This window comes from Melanerpes formicivorus, unplaced genomic scaffold (assembly GCF_026170545.1).
Source record: "Melanerpes formicivorus ecotype bairdi unplaced genomic scaffold, bMelFor1.0.p_v2 SCAF_38, whole genome shotgun sequence".
In the NCBI taxonomy this organism is placed as follows: Eukaryota; Metazoa; Chordata; class Aves; order Piciformes; family Picidae; genus Melanerpes; species Melanerpes formicivorus.
This window is the reverse complement of record NW_027142390.1, coordinates 543,659-565,479: the sequence shown is the minus strand read 5'-3', so window position 1 is coordinate 565,479 and position 21,821 is coordinate 543,659. Positions and strand designations below refer to the sequence as shown.

At 56.7% G+C, this 21,821-nt stretch overlaps 1 protein-coding gene across 1 annotated transcript in view; it reads right to left on the bottom strand.

Annotated features, from left to right (window-relative positions):
• PLXND1 (plexin D1) overlaps positions 1-21,821 on the bottom strand; it is a 68,731-nt gene that overhangs the window by 36,441 nt on the left and 10,469 nt on the right. Inside the window, exons 2-11 of the mRNA XM_068157726.1 lie at positions 15,369-15,545; positions 12,644-12,775; positions 10,880-10,980; positions 10,109-10,238; positions 8,832-9,006; positions 7,308-7,416; positions 6,358-6,460; positions 3,829-3,933; positions 2,232-2,321; positions 1,375-1,468 (exon numbers count right to left, since the gene is read on the bottom strand). Coding sequence (XP_068013827.1) covers positions 1,375-1,468; positions 2,232-2,321; positions 3,829-3,933; positions 6,358-6,460; positions 7,308-7,416; positions 8,832-9,006; positions 10,109-10,238; positions 10,880-10,980; positions 12,644-12,775; positions 15,369-15,545 — 1,216 coding nt within the window. The remainder of the gene's footprint in view (positions 1-1,374; positions 1,469-2,231; positions 2,322-3,828; positions 3,934-6,357; positions 6,461-7,307; positions 7,417-8,831; positions 9,007-10,108; positions 10,239-10,879; positions 10,981-12,643; positions 12,776-15,368; positions 15,546-21,821) is intronic.

Sequence of the window (21,821 nt, the reverse complement as noted above, 5' to 3'; positions counted from 1 at the left end):
TCATTCTCACTGCAGTGTAATTTAGCACTTTCATATCCTTTTTCTTCCCCCTGAGAAACAAACACCCAAACTCTGAAGCTTTGGTCAATTTGTGCTGCATGTGGCCAGCTCTCCATATCCACATGGGAAGCTGCTTGGCAAGGCTGGCTCCAGCCTGTTAGCAGAGCAATGGTGTGGCCTCCACAGGGACACAGCCTACAGCTGCCTTCCTTCCCCTGCTCCCTGCTGACCATGGGTCCATCTCACTGACTTCCCCTGCACTCAGCTCAGCTCCCACACCGTATTCCTGCACTGCTCCCAGCCCTTCATTAACTGGTGCCCTGGGTTACATTTCCTCTCCAGCCTAAGCCTTCTGCTGCTGGAGTGTGGGATCTGCTGAGACAAACACCAGGGAGGCTGAGGAAATGCTGCTTTCACACCCTGATCCCCGGGGGAACACTGTGCAGCAGAACATTTAACAGCCACAGTCACATTTTGCACTTCTGCTCACAGGAGGATCTCAAGGTGCTTGGGAAGCAGCTACTGAATCCCTGGGCCCTCGGTGGTCTGCCTGTGCCCACGCAGCATCATCGCACCAGGGGCTTCTTTCTCCTCATCTGGAGCCCACCCAGTGAACTACACTGGTTGGTTTTCCATCCCACACGAGAGAGCTGGGACCCTTCAATGGACTATGCAGTTTAACAAGCTAATAAACACTGACATCATCATCACTAATAAGAGTAACTCCACTGGTGATGGTATAAAAGATGCACACAGCCATGAGTGGCCACCAGCCTCTCTGAGGGTGCCTGCTCTGCTCAAGGCAGGAGGAGCCAGAGCAGCCCAGCACCCCATGGGAGCTCAAAATATTCTGACAGGTTCAGGCTGCAGCACAGAGGGTCTGTGAGCTCTGTGAGGAAGAGTAGGGATCCCACCCTGCTCCTTCCACTGTCACCTCTGCTCCCAGCAGCATCCACACCGACAACCAAGAGCCTTCTCCTGGACATCAGCCTGGCCTTGGCTCAGCTCTCCTGCCCCTCTCAGCAGCTTCCCCCTCAGCATGCCCATGCTGTTTCCAAGGCAGTTTCTCCAGCCTGGAATGCTCTATGCCAGATAAGCTTCCTGCAGACCCTGGGATTTACCACGGGGAGACCTTTTATCCTGGGTCAGTGGCTGACAGTGTCAATGTCCCTGCCTGCCACAGCTGCCCTCCAAAGGCCTTGGTTGCAGGGTGTCTGGCTGGTCCCTGGGCACACTGTGAGTGTGCCTGAGGAGACAGCCACGCTGAGCCCAGCTGAGCCACGGTGTCTCTCCTGAACCCACCAACTCTGCCAGGATTTGAGAGCCATTCAAGTGACCAGATGAGAGCGGAATAAAAACGTTTTCAGCTCAGACCTGTCATTGTCTCTGGGCTGTCAATAAATCTGTCTGGGCTGTCCTTCAGCTGGAGGTTCACTGGGAAGAGATGGCTCTTCTCTGGCGTGTGGAGCTGTGCACAGAAAACCAAACACACAAAAGCTGAGGACATCCAGTGAAAGAGGAGGTTCCACACACCCTCCATAGATTAACATCCCTCCTGAGGCTGCTCTGAGCACCGCTCCCCAGCCCAGGCAGGTCTCATCTGCAGCAGGCAGAGAGGGAGGGGAGGGGTTTCTACTTTCTTTTGCTGAGGTCTCAGCACAGGGCATCGGTGCACGGCACACACCACAGTGGGACCAGGACCCTGCCTGATGCTGGGAAGTGACAGGAAAGCCAACAGAGTGGCCAGTCTGTGTCCTCAGAGACAGAGTGATGTGATGGGGAAGGGCTCCTCTCCAGCTTCTCCTCACCATGTCCCACCAGTGGAAGCCCAAATGTGTGCCACACTTCAGAGGTGCAGTTTGCCCTCCAGCACACTTTGGTGAGCCTCTGAGCATTTTCTCAGGCTGGTTGCTAGCTCCAGAAATAGCAGCATGGAAAGGTGGCCAATGCTCTTGCCTGAGCTGAACTCTGCTCAGAAAGGTAAACAAGCAGCTCCCTCCCAAAGCCCAGGGGAGTGGGGCTGGGCCCTGCAGAGACTCCTACGGAGCCAGGATGCAGAGCTCTTGCCCAAGGGGAGAGTTTGGGTTGTCAGCTGGAAGTGGAAGGATGGAGGAGGAGGGGAGGTGGTGTCTCAGTGCTGGGTGGGAGGTAGGAAGCAAGACCCTCCCTTTCCCCCAGAGCTGCCCCATGCCGCGGGGGCAGCAGGGCTGGCAGCCTCAGCCCCGACTCACCACCACATTCAGGCACTCCACAGCAGAAGAGTTCACCCAGCGGGCTTCAAACGTCCTGTCCGGCCCGAAGTGGCACTGCAGAGCTGTGTCCTGGGCAGGAGAGACAGGGGCAGGGCTGCAGCCACCCGGGGCAGGGCTGCAGCCACAGCCCCGATGCTGCTGTCCAAGCCAAGCAGGAGAGCAGGAGGCTATCTAATTAACACCTAATTAACGGTGCTCTGGTGCACACCTAGAGATAAAACTGCTGCGGGCTAAGCAGTGCTGTGGAGGCCAGTCCCAGCCTGTGGTGACCAAGTGTGGGGCAGCTGCTGTGGAGCTGGGGATGTGCTGGACCCAACCATGCTCCTGCATCCCCACCAGCAGGCACCAGGCTCTGGGCTGGGCTGTCCCCAGATCAGGCTGCAATGGAGACCAAGAGCCGAGGTGGTCCGAGGCTGCCTTGCCCAAACCAGAGCAAGCCAGTCCCTGGGTGGGGTTTACTCAGAGCCACCCTCCTCCTCCTCCAACTGCTCACAGCCAATCTCTGCTTCAGATGAGGGCCCAGCCGGGAGCACCTTCAAAGGCTGCTTCTCTGTGCTGCTTCCCTGATAACAGAAGGATGATCTCCTGTCCTGGGCTACTGCTGTGCCCTCATCTGCCAGCAAGAAGCCTATCTCCAAGCATGTTGATGCTCCAGCACTGCTGAGGTCTAACTACCCTTTGAAAGCCAAAAGATCTGATAACACATGAATGAAAATGCCAGGTTCCTAGCAGCCAGCTGCTGGCTCAGCAGACACACACAACCCTGAGAGGTAACCTGGAATCTTCTGCAGAGCACTGCTTGTGCCCAGGCAGCTCCTGCCCAGCAGGCTGGCCCCAGACCCTGCCCCTTTGTCCACCACCCAGACACTGTCCCTGCAGCAGCCCAAGCTGCTGGAGCATGTCTCTGTTGCTTTGAGCTGCCACTGAGAGGAAAGGAGAAGGAATCCTGCCCAGCACCCTGAGATAGTCTCCAGAGGGTGATGAGGGGGAAGTGGGGCTGACAGAGCCCCTACAGCTGCCCTGGGAGTGGCAGCCTCAGCCCCTTCCTTGCTGACTTAGTTTCCTATGGGGCTGCTTGTGGAGCTGCTTCCTCTGCAGACACCTCCAGCCGCCACACAGGAAGGGTTTCTCGCCCTGTTCTGCTGATTGCAGAGGGCACATCCTGCTGCAGAGAGGCCAGATCCTGCCAGAGAGTGGAGCTGCCCTCGGCTCCCATGCCAAGAGAAAGTTGGTGGGGTTGGGCTGGCACATGGTGCTGGGACACCAGCACGCTCTGCAGTGGAGAAAAACCCCCAGGGCCACTGGGAACTCTGTTTCCCCCAAACATCTCACTGCAGTTTCACAAGTGCCTTCTCTACCCGAGGCACAAAGCCTGTCACTACGGCAGGAGCTCTCTGGAGAATGCCTGGACACGAATGGCATCTCCTGGCTTTGCCATGGCACCCTGCTTGCCATCCAACTGCTTCCCATCAACACCTTCTGCTCACACAGCAACGTCAGCTGCTGGCACAAGCTGGCGGCAGCCCCACCGCCCGCTGCCGAGGCTTGGCACAGCCCTCCCCAGCAGCTCCCTCACCTCGGAGAAGGTCGCCTGAGCCAGAGAGATCCTAATGTCCCGAGACACTCCGGTGGGCATCGGCTCCAGGGGGGCGGCCACGATCCGTGGGCAGTCAGCTTTGTTCTGTTAGGTACCAAAGGGGAGGAGTTAGCTGGGTGTGTGCTGGGTTTCCTACGTGAAGAGGTAAGGACCCTCATCAGAGTCACCTCCCTACACCTGAAGTCAGACCACACAGACCCTGAGCTATCAAAAGGGCACCGTGCCACATGGAGCGGCCGTGCCACCAGCAGCCTTCCTCCCTCAAGGAAGGCTTAAGCCCAGCCCAGCACGGCTAGCCTCAGAACCCACCCCTGGACTAGCTGTCAAGACAACCACAGCACAGGAGCCAGGCTTCCAGGAGGTCTTGTCCACAACCACGAGCTGGCAAAGGCAGGAATTTGGAGCACAGCAGGAACTCCCTCTTGCTCCTGCCCAGTTCCTCCAGCAGCTCCTGGCCCTGGCTGCACTTCACTGTTTGTGTGCTGGGTAACAGGTACTGCACACCCTACTTGGCTGCCACCCCGGCAGCTCCCTCACCACTTTAATGTCGGTAAATGGGACTGGAGTGACGCTAAAAGAGGGCTCTGCAGCCCCAGCAGCAAACCTGGCAGCATAACCCCCTGCAGGGGTCACCTGGGAGGCACAGGGGGGTGCCTGCCTGTGCCCACACGTGCACAGGGCACAGCGCTGCAGGAGCCACAGGGGCTTGGGTGAGGGCAGGAGCAGCTGGGCAGCTGAAACCAAAGGCCCAAATGAAACTGAAAAGCAATTTCCAAAGGTCATCTGTCCCCCTGCTTTTGTTCTCACTGCAAATTGATGGCTTGGGTACTGGAGCTGACTCAGAATGCAAGGCTGTATGACAGACCCATCCTGTTCTCTCTCCAGATGTAAATCATGTTGCACAAGGACAGCAAAAATGGAGCCACATTCTCCACTGCCCCGGGGTACACCCAGATTAATGATGCCTTTGCCAGTGCAGCCAGCAGGGTGAAAGACAACTAAATATTTGGTCCATTATGCAGAACAATTTGCAGCAGGCAAGATTTCCTTCTTGCATTAAAGGTTACCCCATGGCAGCTCAGCTGCTCCTCTGAGGAGGCAGAACCTGCCCTCCCAGCACCACCAGGCCCAGCAGGACACATCCTCAGTGCTGGGCACGTCCCCAGTGCTGGGCAGGCTGTGAGCATGGGGGGCTATGTCCTGCTCTCCTCAAACCTTGCTATGCTGTCTGCTAGCACCAGTGCAGCTGAGGAGGACACACAGCACAGCTGGTGCCACCCAAACATGGGATTCAAGACCAGAGAGAAGAGAAGCGAAACCACAAAGCAAAGCCCTAGAGAGAGATTTTAGTGCCAAGGCTCTTCCAGGGGAGTCAAAAGAGTTAAAGTAAATCCAGCAGGGCTACAACTAACAATTGATGGCACAGCTCCTGTGGCTGGCGTGTCCTTGCGGCAGGGCTGGGCGCGGGGCTCCTCAGCCCTGTCTGCAGCAGGGCAGAGGGCTGCGTGTTTAAGATGCTGCGGATGGCGCCGGCGCTGCCGGCTTCCCGGCGGAGCCGCTTCAGGTGCGGCCAGGGCTTGTTTACCAGCAGCAGGCTGCAGGACCAGGCACCGTGTTTCCAGGGCTACGGAGCACCTCGTCCTGCAGGCAGTTCCCTGAATCAGCAGGAAGGGCTGAGAAAGGCAGAGAGAAAACAGGGATGTACCCAAGCCAGCTGTGCCTCTGGAGCAGGAGAGAGGAGGTACCCCTAGGGCAGGACGGGTGCAGCCATGCCTGCCACAGGGCAACCCTGGCTGGCTTTGGGAGCTGCTGCTCCCCAGCAGGCACGAGAAAGCCTTCCCAGGGTTTCCCACTAGACATGGCGCCCTGCACGTGCGGCTGCCCACCGCCTCAGCAGAGGGCAGGGCCAGCCCTGGGGCCAGCCCAGGGTGAGGGTGGGGTGGCTGACACGGGGCCAAGCTCCTGCTGGCCCTGAGCAGAGGAACGCTGGAGGAGCTGGGAGCAGGGCGCCGGAGGGATGTTCCGTTTGCAGGGTAAGAGCCTGGCGTGGATCTGCAGCAGATTGATTGCTAAAAAGCCAATTTCATTTAAATTAACTTCCATTTAAATTTCAGAAGCAGCAACACTCTGAGCCTGTAGGTTATTGAAGCTGTAATTTAGAAAGGGGAGATTTTGTCCTTCAGCCAAGCAGTGCCAGTGGTGCTCCAGCAAGCCATTACCACGTCACAGCAACCCCACTGCCAGGCCGACTGCGAAGCTCTGGTGCCTTAGCGGTGCCACCCAAACCCAGGCAGCCTCAGATGCAAAGAGCAGAGAGGGGAAGAACTGCCAAGGGATGGAACCTGCTGAGGGCATTGGGGTAGTCCTCACACACATATGCCTCCACTCCTGGCATGGCTGCAGCTTATTGGGGTAGTGCTGTCAAACCCAGGCCATCTGCCTTCATCCCAGGGAAGTGAAGCACAGCATGGGAAGGTCTCCCAAAACAGCAAACTTTGAGGAGCTTACCTTCATCTGCAGCACATCATCACACTGGGAGTAGTTGGAGACACAGGTGTAGGTGGAGGGGCACCAGTGGCACTTCCACCTGGTTGAGAGGCAGCTGGTGCACCTGGAATGGCAAAGGGGCAGTGAGAAAAGCAGATCTCCAGCTCTCAGGGGAGCCAAACCCCAGCTGTGCCTTCATGCACTGTGATTAATGATGTCCAGAAAAACCCACGGCAGGAGCTGGGATTTTCTCTCTCTGGGAGCTGCAGGGGGATGTGGGCAGAGCCCATCACCCCCTGTGCCGCTCCAAGGCAGCTCTGGGGCACCACCACCTGCTGTGCCACTGCCTGGCTCCAGCAGACCTGAAGCCACCCTCCTCTGCTCAGCAGAAAGCACTCTGCCCCGAGGCTCTTCCCCTCATTGTCTCTCTGACAGAGGTGGTGGACAGGGCATGGAGCTCCCCGGGTCAGGGCCACGTTTTGCTCTGAAAGGTGGATGAATTTCCATGGGTGGCACCAGACCCCTTGCGCCCATCCCACCACGCTGGTGAGGGGTACCCAGCTGCTCCCACCCAGGGCTGAGAGGCGTAGAGAGTCAAGGGCATACATCCCTCACTCCCTCCTGGCCTGGCAGGCCCCCTGGGAAGGCTGGGGAGGCGGGCACTGGCACCTAAGGGTTAACAGAATGAGCTTCTATCAAACAGTTTTCATGACTAAAGAAACCCAGCAGGGCCAGATGGTTCCAGCCACCCGAGGGCCCTCCCTCGTGGATCCCTGGCAGTGCAGCTCCCATGCTCCTGCCAAGCCCTGCCCGGGCCCCATCCCGCTGGCAAAGGGAGCTGTGCTCCCCGGGAGCCCCGCAGGAACACGGGGGCACCCTCCCAGCTGCGGACTGCCCCATCTGCTGCCCGGGCAGCAGGGTGGCCCTGCCCAGAGGGGTGGCCCTGCTGCCCACCCCGCGGGGTCACTCACGCTCTCCTCGGGGAGACGTTCCCGGTTCTTTTGCAATCGTAGATGGTGAAACTGGCCTGGATGATGTTCCTGCTGTTGACCCGGAGAGCAGCCTCCACCACCACGTGGTCTGAGAGATGCAAGCCAAGAGCATATTGGGTTGCAAGAGCCTCTCGCTCACACTTAAAGACAAGGCAGCCCCTTGGGAAGGCAGGGGCTAAATCTGCCTGCTTCTCTCCAGGGCTCCCTCCAAGTTGCATTTCAGAGCCTGGACCGTTCCTCTTTTGCCCTCGTACTCTCGGCTCCTCCCTCTTAACTCCAAGCTCTCCATCACCCCCACCAGAATAGAACACTGCGACTTTCAGCAGAGAATCCCAGCCTGTTTGCACGTGTTAATTAGCAGAGTTAATTACTGTCTTTACTTGCAGCCGGTGCTAAACGGTAGTTAACCCCCGTGGTAATTACAGCACGTTCGTTAGGGTGTTTTGAAACGCTGCTGGCGGTCCCCATGACAGCACACCCGCAGAGCAGAGTGCCAAGCCCTTTGCTGGCTCTGTCACAGGCCAGCCCAACGCCCCCTCCCCCCAGAAATTTGCTTAATATTTTTGTTCTTTGCAGTTCTGCCACCGAAGCAGCAGGGAGAGGAGACAATGCCTCTTTCAGAGCATGGACAATAAATCAGCGCTCTGGATTCCAGAAATTGGTCAGGACTCTGCTGCACCCAACAATGCAGAGCAGTTAATGATCTCCCATTCTCTGGATAGCTGGGGGAAAACAATGCAGCCTTACAAACTCGCCTATGGAAAGTGGGACTTTCAAAAGGACTGCCTAAGTCTTCTCCCACTGAAGTCATCTTCAATAGAGCATTCACTCCAGGCTCGAAAGATGAAAGCTGAACCAGCACTCAAGTCTGGAATGAAGCAAAGAGCTCCTCAGAAGGAGCCATACAATGGGGCTGTCTCCCTTGCCATGCAGGCACTGCAAGAGCTGCTCAGCATGGCCATCGAGGCTTGGGTGATGCCAACTGGATCTGCAGCTGCTCATCACTTCCAGCCACCCGGCCTCATGATGGACATCCCCTTTGGTGCCACCTGAGGATGGCCTCAGCCTGCCTCAGGGCTGCATAAAGGGGACTGAGAGTGTGGAGCTGCCTATAGGTACCTACACTTGCTCTTGCTGCAGAAGCTCTGCAGAAGGGCAGTGTGTATCCAGGAGGGCAATTAAGCAAAAGCCACCGGAAATAGCCAGGGCTAAAGCAGTTTGGTTCAGCGCTCACTGACACAGAAGCTCTAAGCAGATAAATCTTAGTTAAGTACACAAACTGCCTTCTGAGTTCTGATGTTCAAAACAAAAACTGATAGATCTGAGGGAGTGTCAGCTTGTGTTGGGATGTGGAATTCCTATGCTGGGATGTCACATGCTCTGGAGAGGAGAAGCAGCTTGGGCCCTTTTGTCCCTGTGTGTATTTGTCTGTGGCTGGGAAAAGGTGAGAAGCCCACGAGACACAAGCCCATGAAGGAAGGGAGCCTGCCCTCCTCTACGCACCCTGGTGCTCTGGGAACGCAGGGTATTCCTCCCGGGGGAGCAGGCTGCAGTAGATGAACTGGGTCACATCATCTCCAGCCACTCTGGCCACTGTCTGGATGTTGTTTCCATAGTCACAGGAGATGTCTGTCCCGTTCAGGTCTGGGATCGTCCCATTTATTTGTATGATCAGGGCCTAAGTGGACAGAAAAATGACTCTGTGACCATCACAGACAATCCTGGTTGGCATTCACAGGTTGTTACAGGCTGCTGGCTCCAAAACCAGCCCATGGCTGCCAGGCTCTTTCCTTGCATGCACTCTGAACTCTGAAGCCACCTGCACACAAATCTTGCTTCAGTAGTGAGATCTCAGTCACCACCAGCTCCAGCAGCTGGATGTGGCAGGAAAACTCAGCCTTGGGCTGCCTGCAGCCCGCCTCCAAGCACCTGGGGGATGCAGGACTCAAAGGCAGCACAAGCTCTGTTTGTTCCACCAGAGAGGAGCAGGAGAAGAGCAGAATAAAACCTACCCCTGCTTATGAGTGCCTGAACCCCTTGGCTTGCACCAGCCTGTACCAGGGACCAGTGACAAAGTGCCAAGCTGTCAGGGACCAGCCACTGGCCAGCATCCAGCAGCAGCACAAGGGCTGAGCTGCCACCAGCCCCTAGGGGAAGGGCCTGGAGTTCTGCAGGCAGAGAGCACCTGGAGGAGGGTAACCCAGGAAAATGTGCAGCTTGTGAGCCCCTCTTGGGGACCACAGCCCACAGGTAGCAGACATGGAGCCAGAGCAATGCTGGGGTCCCATGGGATCCCTCCCTCAGCTCTGGTCTGGGCTCTGCCCCAGCCACTGCCAGTTTGTGATCAATTTCCTCATCCCAGGGCTGGTCCAGAACTTCAGCACAGAGAGATGTTTGCCACTGGGAGAAGGTCTTGTAAGGAGAACACTTAAAATATCATTAAAATGCTGTTAAAAATAGCAACAATGCAAATCCAGAAAGCAGTTCAGCTGCCTGCAGCTGATCTTGTTTGGCCGTCCTGCAGATCTCTGAAGCGTGTTTGCTGCAGCAGCTTCAGCAGCCCTGTTTGATCACAGGCCCAGCAGCTGCTGTCCTGCAGGCTGCCAGGTGCCAAGGCACAAGACATCACCTCAAACTGCCTCTGAGAACCTCGGCCTGACTCGGTGGCCTATGACAGAGCTCAGCACCCCGTGACCCCCACCCAAGCTGCAGGTACTGCCCAGCCCAGAGCTGGCACCGGCCCCACGGCTGGGGCTGCGCTGGCACTCGCCCGCACGCACCGGGTTCTCCTTATCGATGTTGATCTCCGGCTCCAGGATGGTCATGGAAGGGCACTGCTGCACTCCCTCACTTGCACTCGCCCAGAAGTTGGCCCCTGTGAAGTTTGCGCACTCATGCTGCAGAGAACACCTGCAAGGGGCAGGGGAGCAAGCGGCTGTTGCTTGTTGGCAAAACAAGGGATAACATGTTGGCTTCCCTGCGAGAGGAGATCCTGAGGGCATCCTGTGCCTACATCCCTCTCTACCCCTGCAGCTAAGCCCAAAGCTTTGCTGCTCTATTTAAAGCATCTGGTTGCCACCACATGAGCACATAGTGCCCCCAGCATCAACAGGGCACCAGGATTCCAGGTAAGGCAAGAGAGGGACCAGGCTGAACCCGGAACTGAAGAGAAGGAGGTGGCACTTTGCCTGACTTCTTCGATTGGCAAACGTGGAGTCCAATTCTGAACATCTCTTTTGGAGTGCTGATTGTCTCCTACTCATAACTGCAAGGGCAAAAGATGGCCCTCAAGAGGGTGTTGGCTCTCTTGGTCCCATGGTTGGATGCCTGCAAGATATTCTCTGCACTGGCAGCTGACTGCAGCCTAACAATGCAGCTACAGTTAAATCCTGGCTCTGAGGAGCATCCCAGCCCTCCGAGACCAGATGCAATTGTTTTTAAAAGCACAGATTTTGCAAGGGATGGACAAAGACCAGGGGCAGAGTGTGACTGTGAGGAAATCCTTGGCTGGGCATGAGGGCCAAAGTGCCCGGGGACACAGCCAGGCCTACCTGGTCTCCATGGTGCACCACCCGCAGTAGGCATCCGCAGCGGCCAGGCACTCCGTGCACGTCGAGTACTGGTTGCAGGCAGCCACCTTCACCCGTGCCATCTGCACAACAACAGCACCCCTGTGCCACCTGCTCCACCACACTGCACCACCTGCCTGGCATGGCCACCTGGAGCTGGCCACCAGCATCTTGGGCTGCTGTACCCATCAACATGGACCAAGCCTTAGGGGACGGACAACAAGGGGCAGGCCCTGGCCCTGCCGTCCTCCACCCCACATCACTCAGAGCACACCGAGGGATGGGCAGCTGCATACTGCCCCCAGCAGAGCCCATTCCAGCCTGTGTGCCCAAGGCATGGCAGGATGCCCAAGGAATGGGGCTTGCTGCCAGCATCGTGTCACCCCACAGGGTTCACAGCAGTGCTGCTCCTCTGCAGCCAGCACCTCGCAATGGGTGCCTGATGGCCAGGCCATGCAGAGTGACACTCCACCTTCCTGACCTTCCAGATGGAGATGGCTTCACAGCTTGTCTCTCCCTGTGAAAAGCTCTCACAGATCTGCAGAAAGCTCCTTCCCAGACACTGCTGAATGCTGTCTGGCTGCTTGCAGTGAGCAGAGAGCAGCAGCACTCTGCAAACCTCAGCTTGTGAGGAAACCAAAGCACCTCTGGGGACTGGAGGCGCTGGAGCAGCTGGAGGGAAAGCATGTGTCACCTTCTGCCTTTTCCTCCCTCAATTTCTAAACGTTTGGGAAGGAAAAGTGAGTCCTTTGGTACAGCAGGGACTGACAGCATGAGGTGCTGAGAGCCCTGAGCTCCCACCAAACAAGTGCAGCTCAGACCATGGCCCCCTTTGTCCTGATCCTGCTTTGCTCACAGCTCCCCAGCCCTGCAGTGCTCAGCACCCCCAATCCCTCTGAGCTCCAAGGAGCTTCCCCAGGTGTCAATTCCACCAAAGGAAAACTAATTCATCTGGTTTATTGGAAAAGAACCAGACAGAGGGGAGCCACACAAGTGCTGTGCTGGGGGGCTGATGAAGCCCAAATGAGGTGCAGGGTCCAGCCCAGGAGCTGAGCTGAGAGCCTGGAACATTGCTACAGAGGCACCCGTCAGGGTCTGTGAAATGGTGATGACCAGGCTGCAGGGAAGGGGGGCTTGGAAAATGCAAATGCATCACAGAACATTTGTGGTTGTGCATCTGTTTTGACAGATCCAAATGCAACTCAGGACAAACCCCAGCGCCTGGAGCGCTCAGCTCTCATCTTCCTCCCTCCCCTGCTCACTTGACGGAGCCAGAGCCGTCTGCTTCCACCTGCTGCAGCATTCCTGCTCCCCAGCCAGCCCTCCTGCCAGCCCGAAACCTCCCCCAGGGATCACCCCTGACAGACAGACTTTGGTCGGCAGGATCTTCCAAAAGCCTCCATAAAGCCTGCAGGTTTGAGGGTTCTGTACAGGAACAAGCTCTGCTAATGTCTGCCCTCCAATACATGGGAAGGGGGTTGATAGCCTTCACTCCTCCTCTTACCTGGCCACCAGAAAGCCTGGCAAGCTGGTCTGGTCAGTGTGACCCCCATCCCATGCAGGAGAGTGGGCAGACACAGGTACCCACCTGGAAAGCCCTTTGACACCCTGGCCAAAGCTCTGAACTTCCAGGCTCTGCCCATTAAAGCAAATGTTATTGTCCCTCCCTGCTGCCAGCTTAGTGCTGAGCACTGGAGAAATGCAGGATGCTGGCTGGAGCCTCATGCTGAAGCCTGGAGAACTCACCTGATAGGAGGTCATCAGATAGAGATAGGAGGAATCAGAAGGGTCGAACTGCATGATGGGGTGGACAGGCTCCCCATAGGCCACGGAAATGGATCTCCTGCTGATAACCTTCATGTTACTGTCCAGGTTAATCTGCAGTGAGAAGAAACTCGCTGAGAGCATCTTCCAGACACGCTGGGAAGAAGATCTGTTCATCTTGGTTATAAACAAGCACCCAAGTGGCACCTAACAGTGCTCCCCATTTCCAAGTGCTGTAAATCACTGCACACACAGAGCTGCACTGGAAAGCCAGCCCTGTGCCAAGGGGAAGGTGGCCCAGAAAGCAGTGGCCAGGAGCCCTGCTCCAGGCCAAACAACCCAGGCTCCCTCTGTTCAAAACCCTCTTTGAGAGGGTGCCTGGAAAACCTCTGGTCTCAGGCTGTGCCTCCTGCACAGCTGCTTCCAGGCAGCCACCACAGTGCAGCTCCCATGGTACCCCACGACAAGGCAGTGGCCTTCAGCCCCAGCACACTGGTGCCTGCTGCTACAGAGAGGCTCTCTCTACAGAGAGCTGCAGCTACAGAGCCTAATGAAAACCAGCAGAGACCAGCACCAGGGCTCTTACAACATTGCCACCCCCTGCTCCCTGCATAGCTGGAAAATAGCTGCTGTCACTCCTGGCCAAAAGCAGCTTTTCTCAGGGCAGACTCCAGGAGACCAAGGCAGCTGCTGCGGGAGGGCCAAAGCCTACCTTGTCCCCTGAGCCACCAGCTGCAGTGCCCACAGTGCTGGCAGAGGCTGCCAGGCGTCAGCCTGCCCTTCACATCTCGGAATGTCTTGGCATTTGACTTAAACTCAGCAAATTAGATGTGGCATTGCTGAGAGGAAATAACAACAGGGCCACACAATTCCTCCTGACAGTCACTTTTCAGCTTAAAACAGAAGGGGGCAGAGGAAAATTCCTACCTCCCTGCTAGCAGGGGATGGCAATCATTGTGAGGACCAAGCATGCCTCTGCTCTCTAAAGTCTGGATTAATTAATTAACATAAGATTAATTAATTCTTACACTAGAGCAGCACAGACATGTTCTAGTGAGATAGCAGAAGCTCAAAGCAGAGGGGTTCTCTCTAAGAATGACGTGCAAGCTGCTGTGCAGAGAAAGGGTCCTCATTATGCCCATCCCAAAGCTGGGTACCCAGAATGAAATCACTTCCCTGAGATCACCCAAGGCATCCATGAGCTGAAACCTGACAGTCTCCTCTTCAGCTCTCCTTTCTTCCTGGGATGTGCTCTATGCTCAGCTGTTTCTGGGCACCTGTACCCAGGTCCAGCTGCCTCTGGGGCTCATTCACCCCACACTTTCACCATGCAGGCTCCTTCTCTGGACCCTCATGAGCTGTGACCCCCCCCCAGAAGAGCCACCACAGCAAGGCAGAGGGGCAGAGACTGCCAGTCCTCTCCCTGGAGGATGTGCTGCACTGGTGCTGCTGAGAGCAGAGGGCTAAAGTTCTGGGTACCTCTCCACAGCACCTTGTCGATGGACTTCCAGACCTGACATGTGGGGACTGGCCAGAACAGAGCTTCCCACCACAGTGTCCTCTGAAGGCACCGCACCCTGGCACACCCTGCCACGGCCACTGCTCCCCACGTGCTGGTTTAGCCCTGATGACTGCTGGCCATGATATTGATAGCAGCCCTCCTGAAGTGCCCCATCTGATCAATTTCCTGTAGGTGCCCCTGGCAGCCATAACTGCTGCTGGCAGGATCTGGACAAGGCTCTTTCTGCCCCTTTGCTGTCTTTTCTCAGGCAGCACATCCGAACGATAGCTCATGCAGTGTCTTGTATCCCGTGCCAAGTAACAAGGAGCCCTGAAGGTAAGAGGGCTTCTGGTTATGCAGCTGTGTTGAAGAATTAGATTAGAGCTATCTGAGCAAATTATCCCAGCCAAGGGCAGCCAGGAGCCTCTCCCTAATGGAGCAGCAGCAGATAAGGCTGCTTTCTGCGGGGCGATAAGGGCAGCAGAGCTGTTGCTGCTGTGTGAACAGTGCTGCGCTGCGTGTGGCATCTGCCTGCCCTGCCAGCGGCACCCTCCTGCCCTGCCAGCTCCCTCCCACCCTACCCTGTTACTTGCCCCATGGGCAAAAATCAAAGCAGTGAGCTCCTTTGTGAGCATTCCCACCTTTTTGCCAGGAGCACCTGGATGGAAAGGAAGAGCTTGGATGAGTTTTCTTCTCTCCAAGCATTTGGATCCAATATCCCACACCATGCTCCACTTGCCCCAGGCTGAGACTAAGCAGCTATCAGCTCAGGCTCTGCTCCAGGGCTCTTTTCCCCTCTCCTCTCTGGACCTTTGATGCTAAGTGCACCAAACGAATGGCTGGCTGGAACCAAAATCTTCTTTGGCAGACTCCAAGTGCTGAGCTTACTGATATTTGGCCTTGCATCTCATCTCTGTAGCCAGGGCACTGCGTGGCCCTACACTGCCCTTGGCACATCACATACAACATCCATCCGCTCAGGGGCAGGGGCTCACACCTGCTCTTGGTGCCTCCACTGCCTACATGGAGCCTTCCAAAGCCATCAGCTGGGAGAGCTTCTAGAAGAGCTGTTAACAATTAGAAGCTGTGCAATAGCATTAGCAGCACAAGGTTCCTGTGCCACAGAGGTGTGGCATAGGGAAGCACCACTGCCCTCCCCGTGGCCCACCCTGGCTCCCCATGCCCAAGCTGCTGGGCCCCACTTGCCTTGAGGAGTCCTCCGCTGGCAGTGCCCAGGAACACCACGGTGTAGTTGTTGATGCTGGCCACAGCCACGGCAGTCAGGCCACTGTAGGTGAAGATGGGGGTGGCAGTGACAGGGTTGACGATGGCCAGCGGGTGCTGGAGATGTGCAGCTCCACAGTCCAGCTGCTCCGGCTGCAGCTGCGGAGAGACCTGGCTGTCAGGGGCTGCAGCACACACCACGGGACCACCCCTGGCATGGGCCTGCACAAAGCACCATCGGCCTTGCCATGCCCAGGGGAGGCTCCTCACTATGGAGTCATGGGATGGCAAAATGCACCTGGCTGGTATTGGAGCAAAGGACTGTGCCAGAGCCTCCTCTGTGCTTGCCAGACCCAGCCTCACCACCAAAGCCAGACCAGGCCGTGTCAGAGGAGCTCTGCCCTTGCCCAGGGGATGGGCAGGATCAGGGCAGCATCAGGATGGCTGCCAGATGCACTCAGTGCAGGGCATCCCAGGAGGGCACCCTCCAGTCATTTAGTACAGCAGCACCCTCACCTTGGCACAGAAGTCTGGTGTGACAGTGAAAGGGGTCAAGGGAGCTCCCTGCCCCCCATCTCTCACTGAAGCAGTTGCTGGAGGGGGCTGCAACACAGAGGAGGTTTCTCTGCCCCCTGCAGAGAAGTCCTCTCTTGCAGAGGTGGTGGCTCTAGTCCCTCACGCACCCCAGTGCTGTGCCAGGTTCCCCTGCCCATGGGCCAGTGCTGTGCTCAGGTCAGCCTTGGGATCAGGGCTTGGGGCAGCCCTAGAGGGAGCCACACACAGCTGGGGTGGTGCAAAACCACAGCCATCCCCAGCTCCTTCCTTCTCAAACGAGAGGGGAAGCAAAAGGTTTCTCCAACAGAAGAGCTCAAAATATCATTTCTGCGCAAGTGAGGAAGGAACTGAGAACAGAGCCAAGGGGGCAGGGGGAGCTTGCTGACAACTCTCAGGACTGTAAATCCTGGCTCTGATCTTGCTGCTGCTGCAGTCAACAGCAAAATTTCCACTGGGATGGGATGGGATGGGATGGGATGGGATGGGATGGGATGGGATGGACAGGAGAGGGACACTGGAGCCACCGGCCCTGTCCAGCCTCTTCCCACAGGCATTCGCCATGCCCCAGGGAGCAAGTGTAGCTGTGCCCTGTGCCCATGACCACAAGATGGTCATTATTCACCTCTGCTTCTGCTTTCAAGCTGCTCCTCAAAGCTCTGAGGGAGCTGGAGCTGCCTTTGCTATAGAGAAGCTGAATCCAGCAGGACAAGCAGCACTGCAGCCCAAGCAGGCACCTGGCTCCAGCAGGAATGACTGTGGTGAGCAGCACTGCCAGGCTGGCACTGGGCATGAGGGCTGGCAACTAGAGCCATGAGGCTGGTATTAAGGCTCCATGTTGATTGCCTATCAGGTGCCCAGGGGCGAAGGCAGAGGGCAAATGTTAAGGACTCCTCATCTGTGAGCAAGCATTTGGCTCATTTGGTCCAAAGCAAGACAACAGACTTCAGTATCCTGTGCTAAATCAATTAGCAGAGCTGCTGCATGACAGCAGCACTTCAGAACAGGACTGATGCCTCCTATTTCTCCTACCCTGCCAAGGTGCACCCAAGATTTATGACCACTCTTCTCCAGAATTCTCCATACAACTCCTGCTGAGACAGCGTGGATGGACTCAGCAGTGTCTGAGCATCACAAGTCTTGCTGCCCACCAGCTACCTGCTGTCAGCTTTTATGAAGTGCTGTGGGTGCAGCCAGAGCTGCTCCAACAATGGGCATGTTTCAAGGGCCACTGCCACAGCATCACTTCAGCCTTAGCTCAAGAGAAGCCACAGCTGCTGTCACCCTCCCTGGGTGCGGGCATGCAGCTGCAGGGCTGATGTGCTGACAGCTGTGGGTGTCTGCAGGCTGCCTCAAAGCACACCAAATGAAAGCAACCAAACTAAGGCCCTGATCCCAGAAGTGCTTATGACCCCCAGACAAGAGACACTGGTAGACTGCAACCCACACCCCAAAAACAAAGCACATTTTACACCCTGCTGAACTCAGCCATAACTTGGATATTCCTTCCCAGATCACCACCAGGAGTGGTAACTGACGTGGAACCAACGCAGGGCTCTGAGGCTGTGTCTGATCAGAAACTGGACTCGTGCCTCTCAACCCTCCCGACCACCACCACACCCTGGGTTGGTGCCACACCACAGCAATGCATCCCTGGACAAAATGGGGAAGAAATTGGCTAAAACCCTAAACAGATGTGAAGCAACTGGGAACAAGAGTCAAGGTCACCTCACAGATGGGAGGGAAGAAGCCCCCACCAGAGCACTCCGGGGCTGTACTCCAGAGGAGGAAGGCTGTGCAGAGAGATCTGGACAGGTTAAACCCATGGGCTGAGGTCAACAGAATGGGGGTTAACAAGACCAACTGCTGGGCCCTGCACTTTGGGCACAATAACCCCAGGCTTGGGGCAGAGTGGGAAGCAGCCTGGTGGAAAAGGACTTGGGGGTGCTGGTGGGCAGGTGGCTGAAGGTGAACCAGGAGTGTGCCCAGGTGGCCAAGGAGGCCACCAGCATCCTGGCCTGCATTCTACGCTCTGGGTCAGCACATGCTGCCAGTAACAGCAGCCCAGGTCCTCTCCATGTGAAACCATCCTGATCCCAGTGCTCTGTGCCCCAGACACCAGAGCCTGGGTTGGTTGTGTGGGACGTGGAGGAACAAAGAGTGATGTGAGAAACTTCCTCTGCTGCAGCGAGAGCCAAGCAGGAGGCAACATGCTCAGCGCTGCAGCTCAGCTCACGTGCAGCCCAGACAAAAGCGTCAGGAGCCACAAGTGTCTCTGCCAAATGCATTCTGCAGCCCTACAGCACTTTGGGCTGCTGGAAGATAAAATCACAGCCCAAGCTCTCAAGGGTGTACATTTCCCCCCTCCAACTGGCAAACAGCTTTCCCACACCACGCAGAGGATGCACAAGCCACCACTGGGTCCCTCCCATTCCCAGCCAGCCCTCCAGAAGCACGTTTGGGTTTATTCCTTTATCCTGGGGACAGTTATCTCCAGCTCCTCATCGTTCCTCCTCACCAGCACTAACCACCTGAAGTTCACAAAGCTCCTTCCTGCCAGGAAACCAAGGCCCAGAGGTAGCTCCACGCATCCAGCAGGATGCTCAGCAGCTCTCCCCGCAGCAGCTGGCAGCAAGGTCTGCCTGTCCCCCCGGGGGACTCAGCCCTTTCTTCTCACAGGTGGCTGCGAGCAGGGGAAGTCCCTTATCGGCAGCGCCTGCTATAAACCAGCCGGCCCCAGCCAGCGGCCAGGGTGTCTGCCCTGTAAACAGGATGCAGTCATTCTCACACAGCCCAGGCTGTGCTTGGGCCACACATCCTTCCTCCCAAACACCTCTCTCCGAGTGACAGCAGGAGATGTGGTGCTTCCCTCTCCCTGGTCCCAGGGCAGGGGGATGCGCTGGGCTGCTGCTCCCCGCACACCACAGCACCGAGGGACATCTGAACTGTGTCACGTTAGGGTAAACAGGATATGGCCAAGCCACATCCTCCTGCAGGCACCAGGCAATCCCTGCGGCTTGGGAAGGCTGGGCTAAGGGGCTCTCTCCATGGGAATGGGTAAGTCCTGCTCAACCTTAAACCCAACTGCCCTGCCCCAATGTGGGGAAAGCAGAAATGCTAAGTTTCTTCCCCAACCAGCCTCCCTCTACCATGGAGTTGTTTCACTTGGAAAAGACCTCTAAGATCCCTGAACCAAATCATCAACCCAGCACCACCATGTCACCCGGGGCCACAGCCAGACATTTCTGGAACACCTACATTTTAAACAGCCCCAAGGGCACTCACTGTACTGCCCCTGCGCTGCTGCCTGCTTGCCTTGTCAGTAACTCTCAGAGCACTGGGCAAGAAGAGTCAAATCCTTCTGCGCCACAACGCCTGGCGCTGCCACTTCAGCACAACCCAAGAGCCACCTAAGGCACATGCTGGGGACAGCCCGCAGCCAGCACTGGCCCAGCAGCCCTGCCACCACCAGGAGGGCACACTCAGCATTTCTGCAGAATTTCACAGCGAGAAGCCCTGTCAGAGGAAGGTTTGTCAGACCAACCCCTGAGCATGGCTACAAACCCAGGGTGGAACAGGGGAGTATCTCCAGCCCCACCAGGGCTCCAGAGCCCAGCTAGTTTCACCATGTGAGGTCAGGTCTTTATCCCGGGTCTGAAAGGAGCAGCAGAGGCAATTTCCCAGCATTTCCATTACGGTTCCCCAGCCCCAGAGGCAGGCGTGCAGGATGTCCTTTCGGGAAGGAAGTCTGCTGGAAACAGAAGGAGGAAGAGGAGTGGTGAGGCAGCACTCAGGAAAGCCATGAAGCACACTGATTTCTGCATCCTGTGTTTGTGACCTTAAAAATAGTTCTGAAGCAAAGATGGAGTTTTTGTGAATCAAAGCAGGCCACGGTTCAGAGAAAGCCCTGCAGCCTCTGCTCTCCACGAGGCTCCTCTGGCTCTGCCGGAGCCCGGCCCCCGCCATGCATCACTTCAGAGAGGATTAAAGCCTTGGCTCCCAGTGTGCCTGGAGTCCTGGGAAAGTGACACAGCCAGCTCTGATAATCCGCTCCAAACTTGTCGAGTTGTGGGACTTAGCCATCGTCTTCATGGGCTCAAAGCCTGGCAGCTGCTCCCACACAACTGACGTTTTCAGGCCACTAAAGCCGGCGATAAGAGGGCTCTCCTTCCATCTCCTGCCTTCCTTAACATCACCCATTAGGCTTTATTAAGGTTTAGGTATGACTCAGGGAAATCGCTGGCTGCAGAGAGAATGCCCAAAATAATTCAGAGAGAGAAGAGCAGGACATGGGCTCAAAGCTCAGCTGCAGGAAAAGGCTAAAATCCAAGGTGCAGATATTGCACAGGCACAGCGCAGGCGATGGTGGCAACCAGCCCGACAGCATTTGGAAGGCAGCACAAGCTGCCCTCCGTGCCCCTGAACCCAGCCAGCCCAGGACTCGCTCCCCTGGCGGTCTGCACACACAATCAGGCGTTCATCTGCTGCCTGGTGCAGCCAGAGCTGTCACAAACGGGCTGCTTGGGATGCCTGGAGGAAAATGCCAGCCTCAGAAGAGGGCTCTGCTGTTGAGGCACTCGAGCTGTAACGAGCTCGAATTGCAGGCGTTATCTCTCAGCTCCTCCACTCTCCCAGCCCTTGTCCCAAGCACTGCGAGACAATGAAGGGAGCCCTGCTGGCCAGCCCAGCACCCCTGATCAAAAGAACCTTGCTGGGTTCTCGAGCATCACCCACACCGGGCACCCAGCACCACCACAGCACAGCAGACATCCATCCTTAACAACACTTAAAGCGAGGTCTGCACCCTGATTTCACTACTTACTTAAACCACAAGTTCCTGGAGTGAGGAAGTGGCTTTGCTGTGTTCTGCTTATCTGCACAGTGCCAGCCCTGGCCCCAGTGCACTGCAAACCACCAGTGGCACGAGTAAAAGGCTGTCCAAACACCCATCCCCCTGCCCTCAGTGGCAATCCAGGCCACATTCTGCCCATGGGGAGCCCCAGTCCCAGTTCTACCACACCAGCAGCCTTCAGGACCTCTCCTGCCGGCCTCGGTGGTGGCTCATGCCCTTAGAAACCACAATGATCTACCCACGGCCCCAGGCGCCATGTACCCACACGGCATAGTGGGGATGACCATCATCACCAGCCCTGGGTCAGGCAAGAGCCTGTCCTGCTGAAGAGGAGCAATTGCTAATGAAAAGCCACCACCAGACTCCCTCTGCTACCCCCAGCCAGGGTACCTGCTCCTCCCTGCACCACAGCCCAAAAGCACTGCCTGGGGCGCTGCAGAGCTCCTACTGCCTCAAACAACATCTTCACTATTGTTTTACAGGAAAGCTTTCCCCCCGATCTTACAAAACTCATTCTCCCCTCTCCCTACTCTAGGCTCCAGTCCTTTTATTTCCTGCCAGCTCCCAACATTCACTCAGCAGCTTCACATGGGACATTCCCTGATTCCAGCAGCTGAGGCATTCAGGCTGGTGTCCATCACAGTAGGTGAGCAGAGTGAACCAGGAGGAAGCTCATGAGAACAGGACTGATGGGCCCTAGGGAAGGCAGCAAGGCCTCTGCTGGGACTTCTCACCAATGCAGACCTGTTCTGCACTCAGGAACCTGACAGGCAGAAGATGCCCAGCAGCCCTGGGTGCCTGTGTCACTTGTCCTGCCTTTCACTGATTGCTGAGTTTTGGCAGTGGCTGAGGTGCTCAGCACTCACGAGGTGACAGGCTCAGCAGACCACACCTGAAGCTGGACTGAGGGCCAGACCTGACCCGCCAGGCAGAGCCCATCAGCCCCCCAGAAGCCATCAAGAAACTGTTCTCAGTGAGCCTGCAAAGCCACAGACCTAGTTCAAGGCCAAGCCTGGGTCAGGTCAAACCAC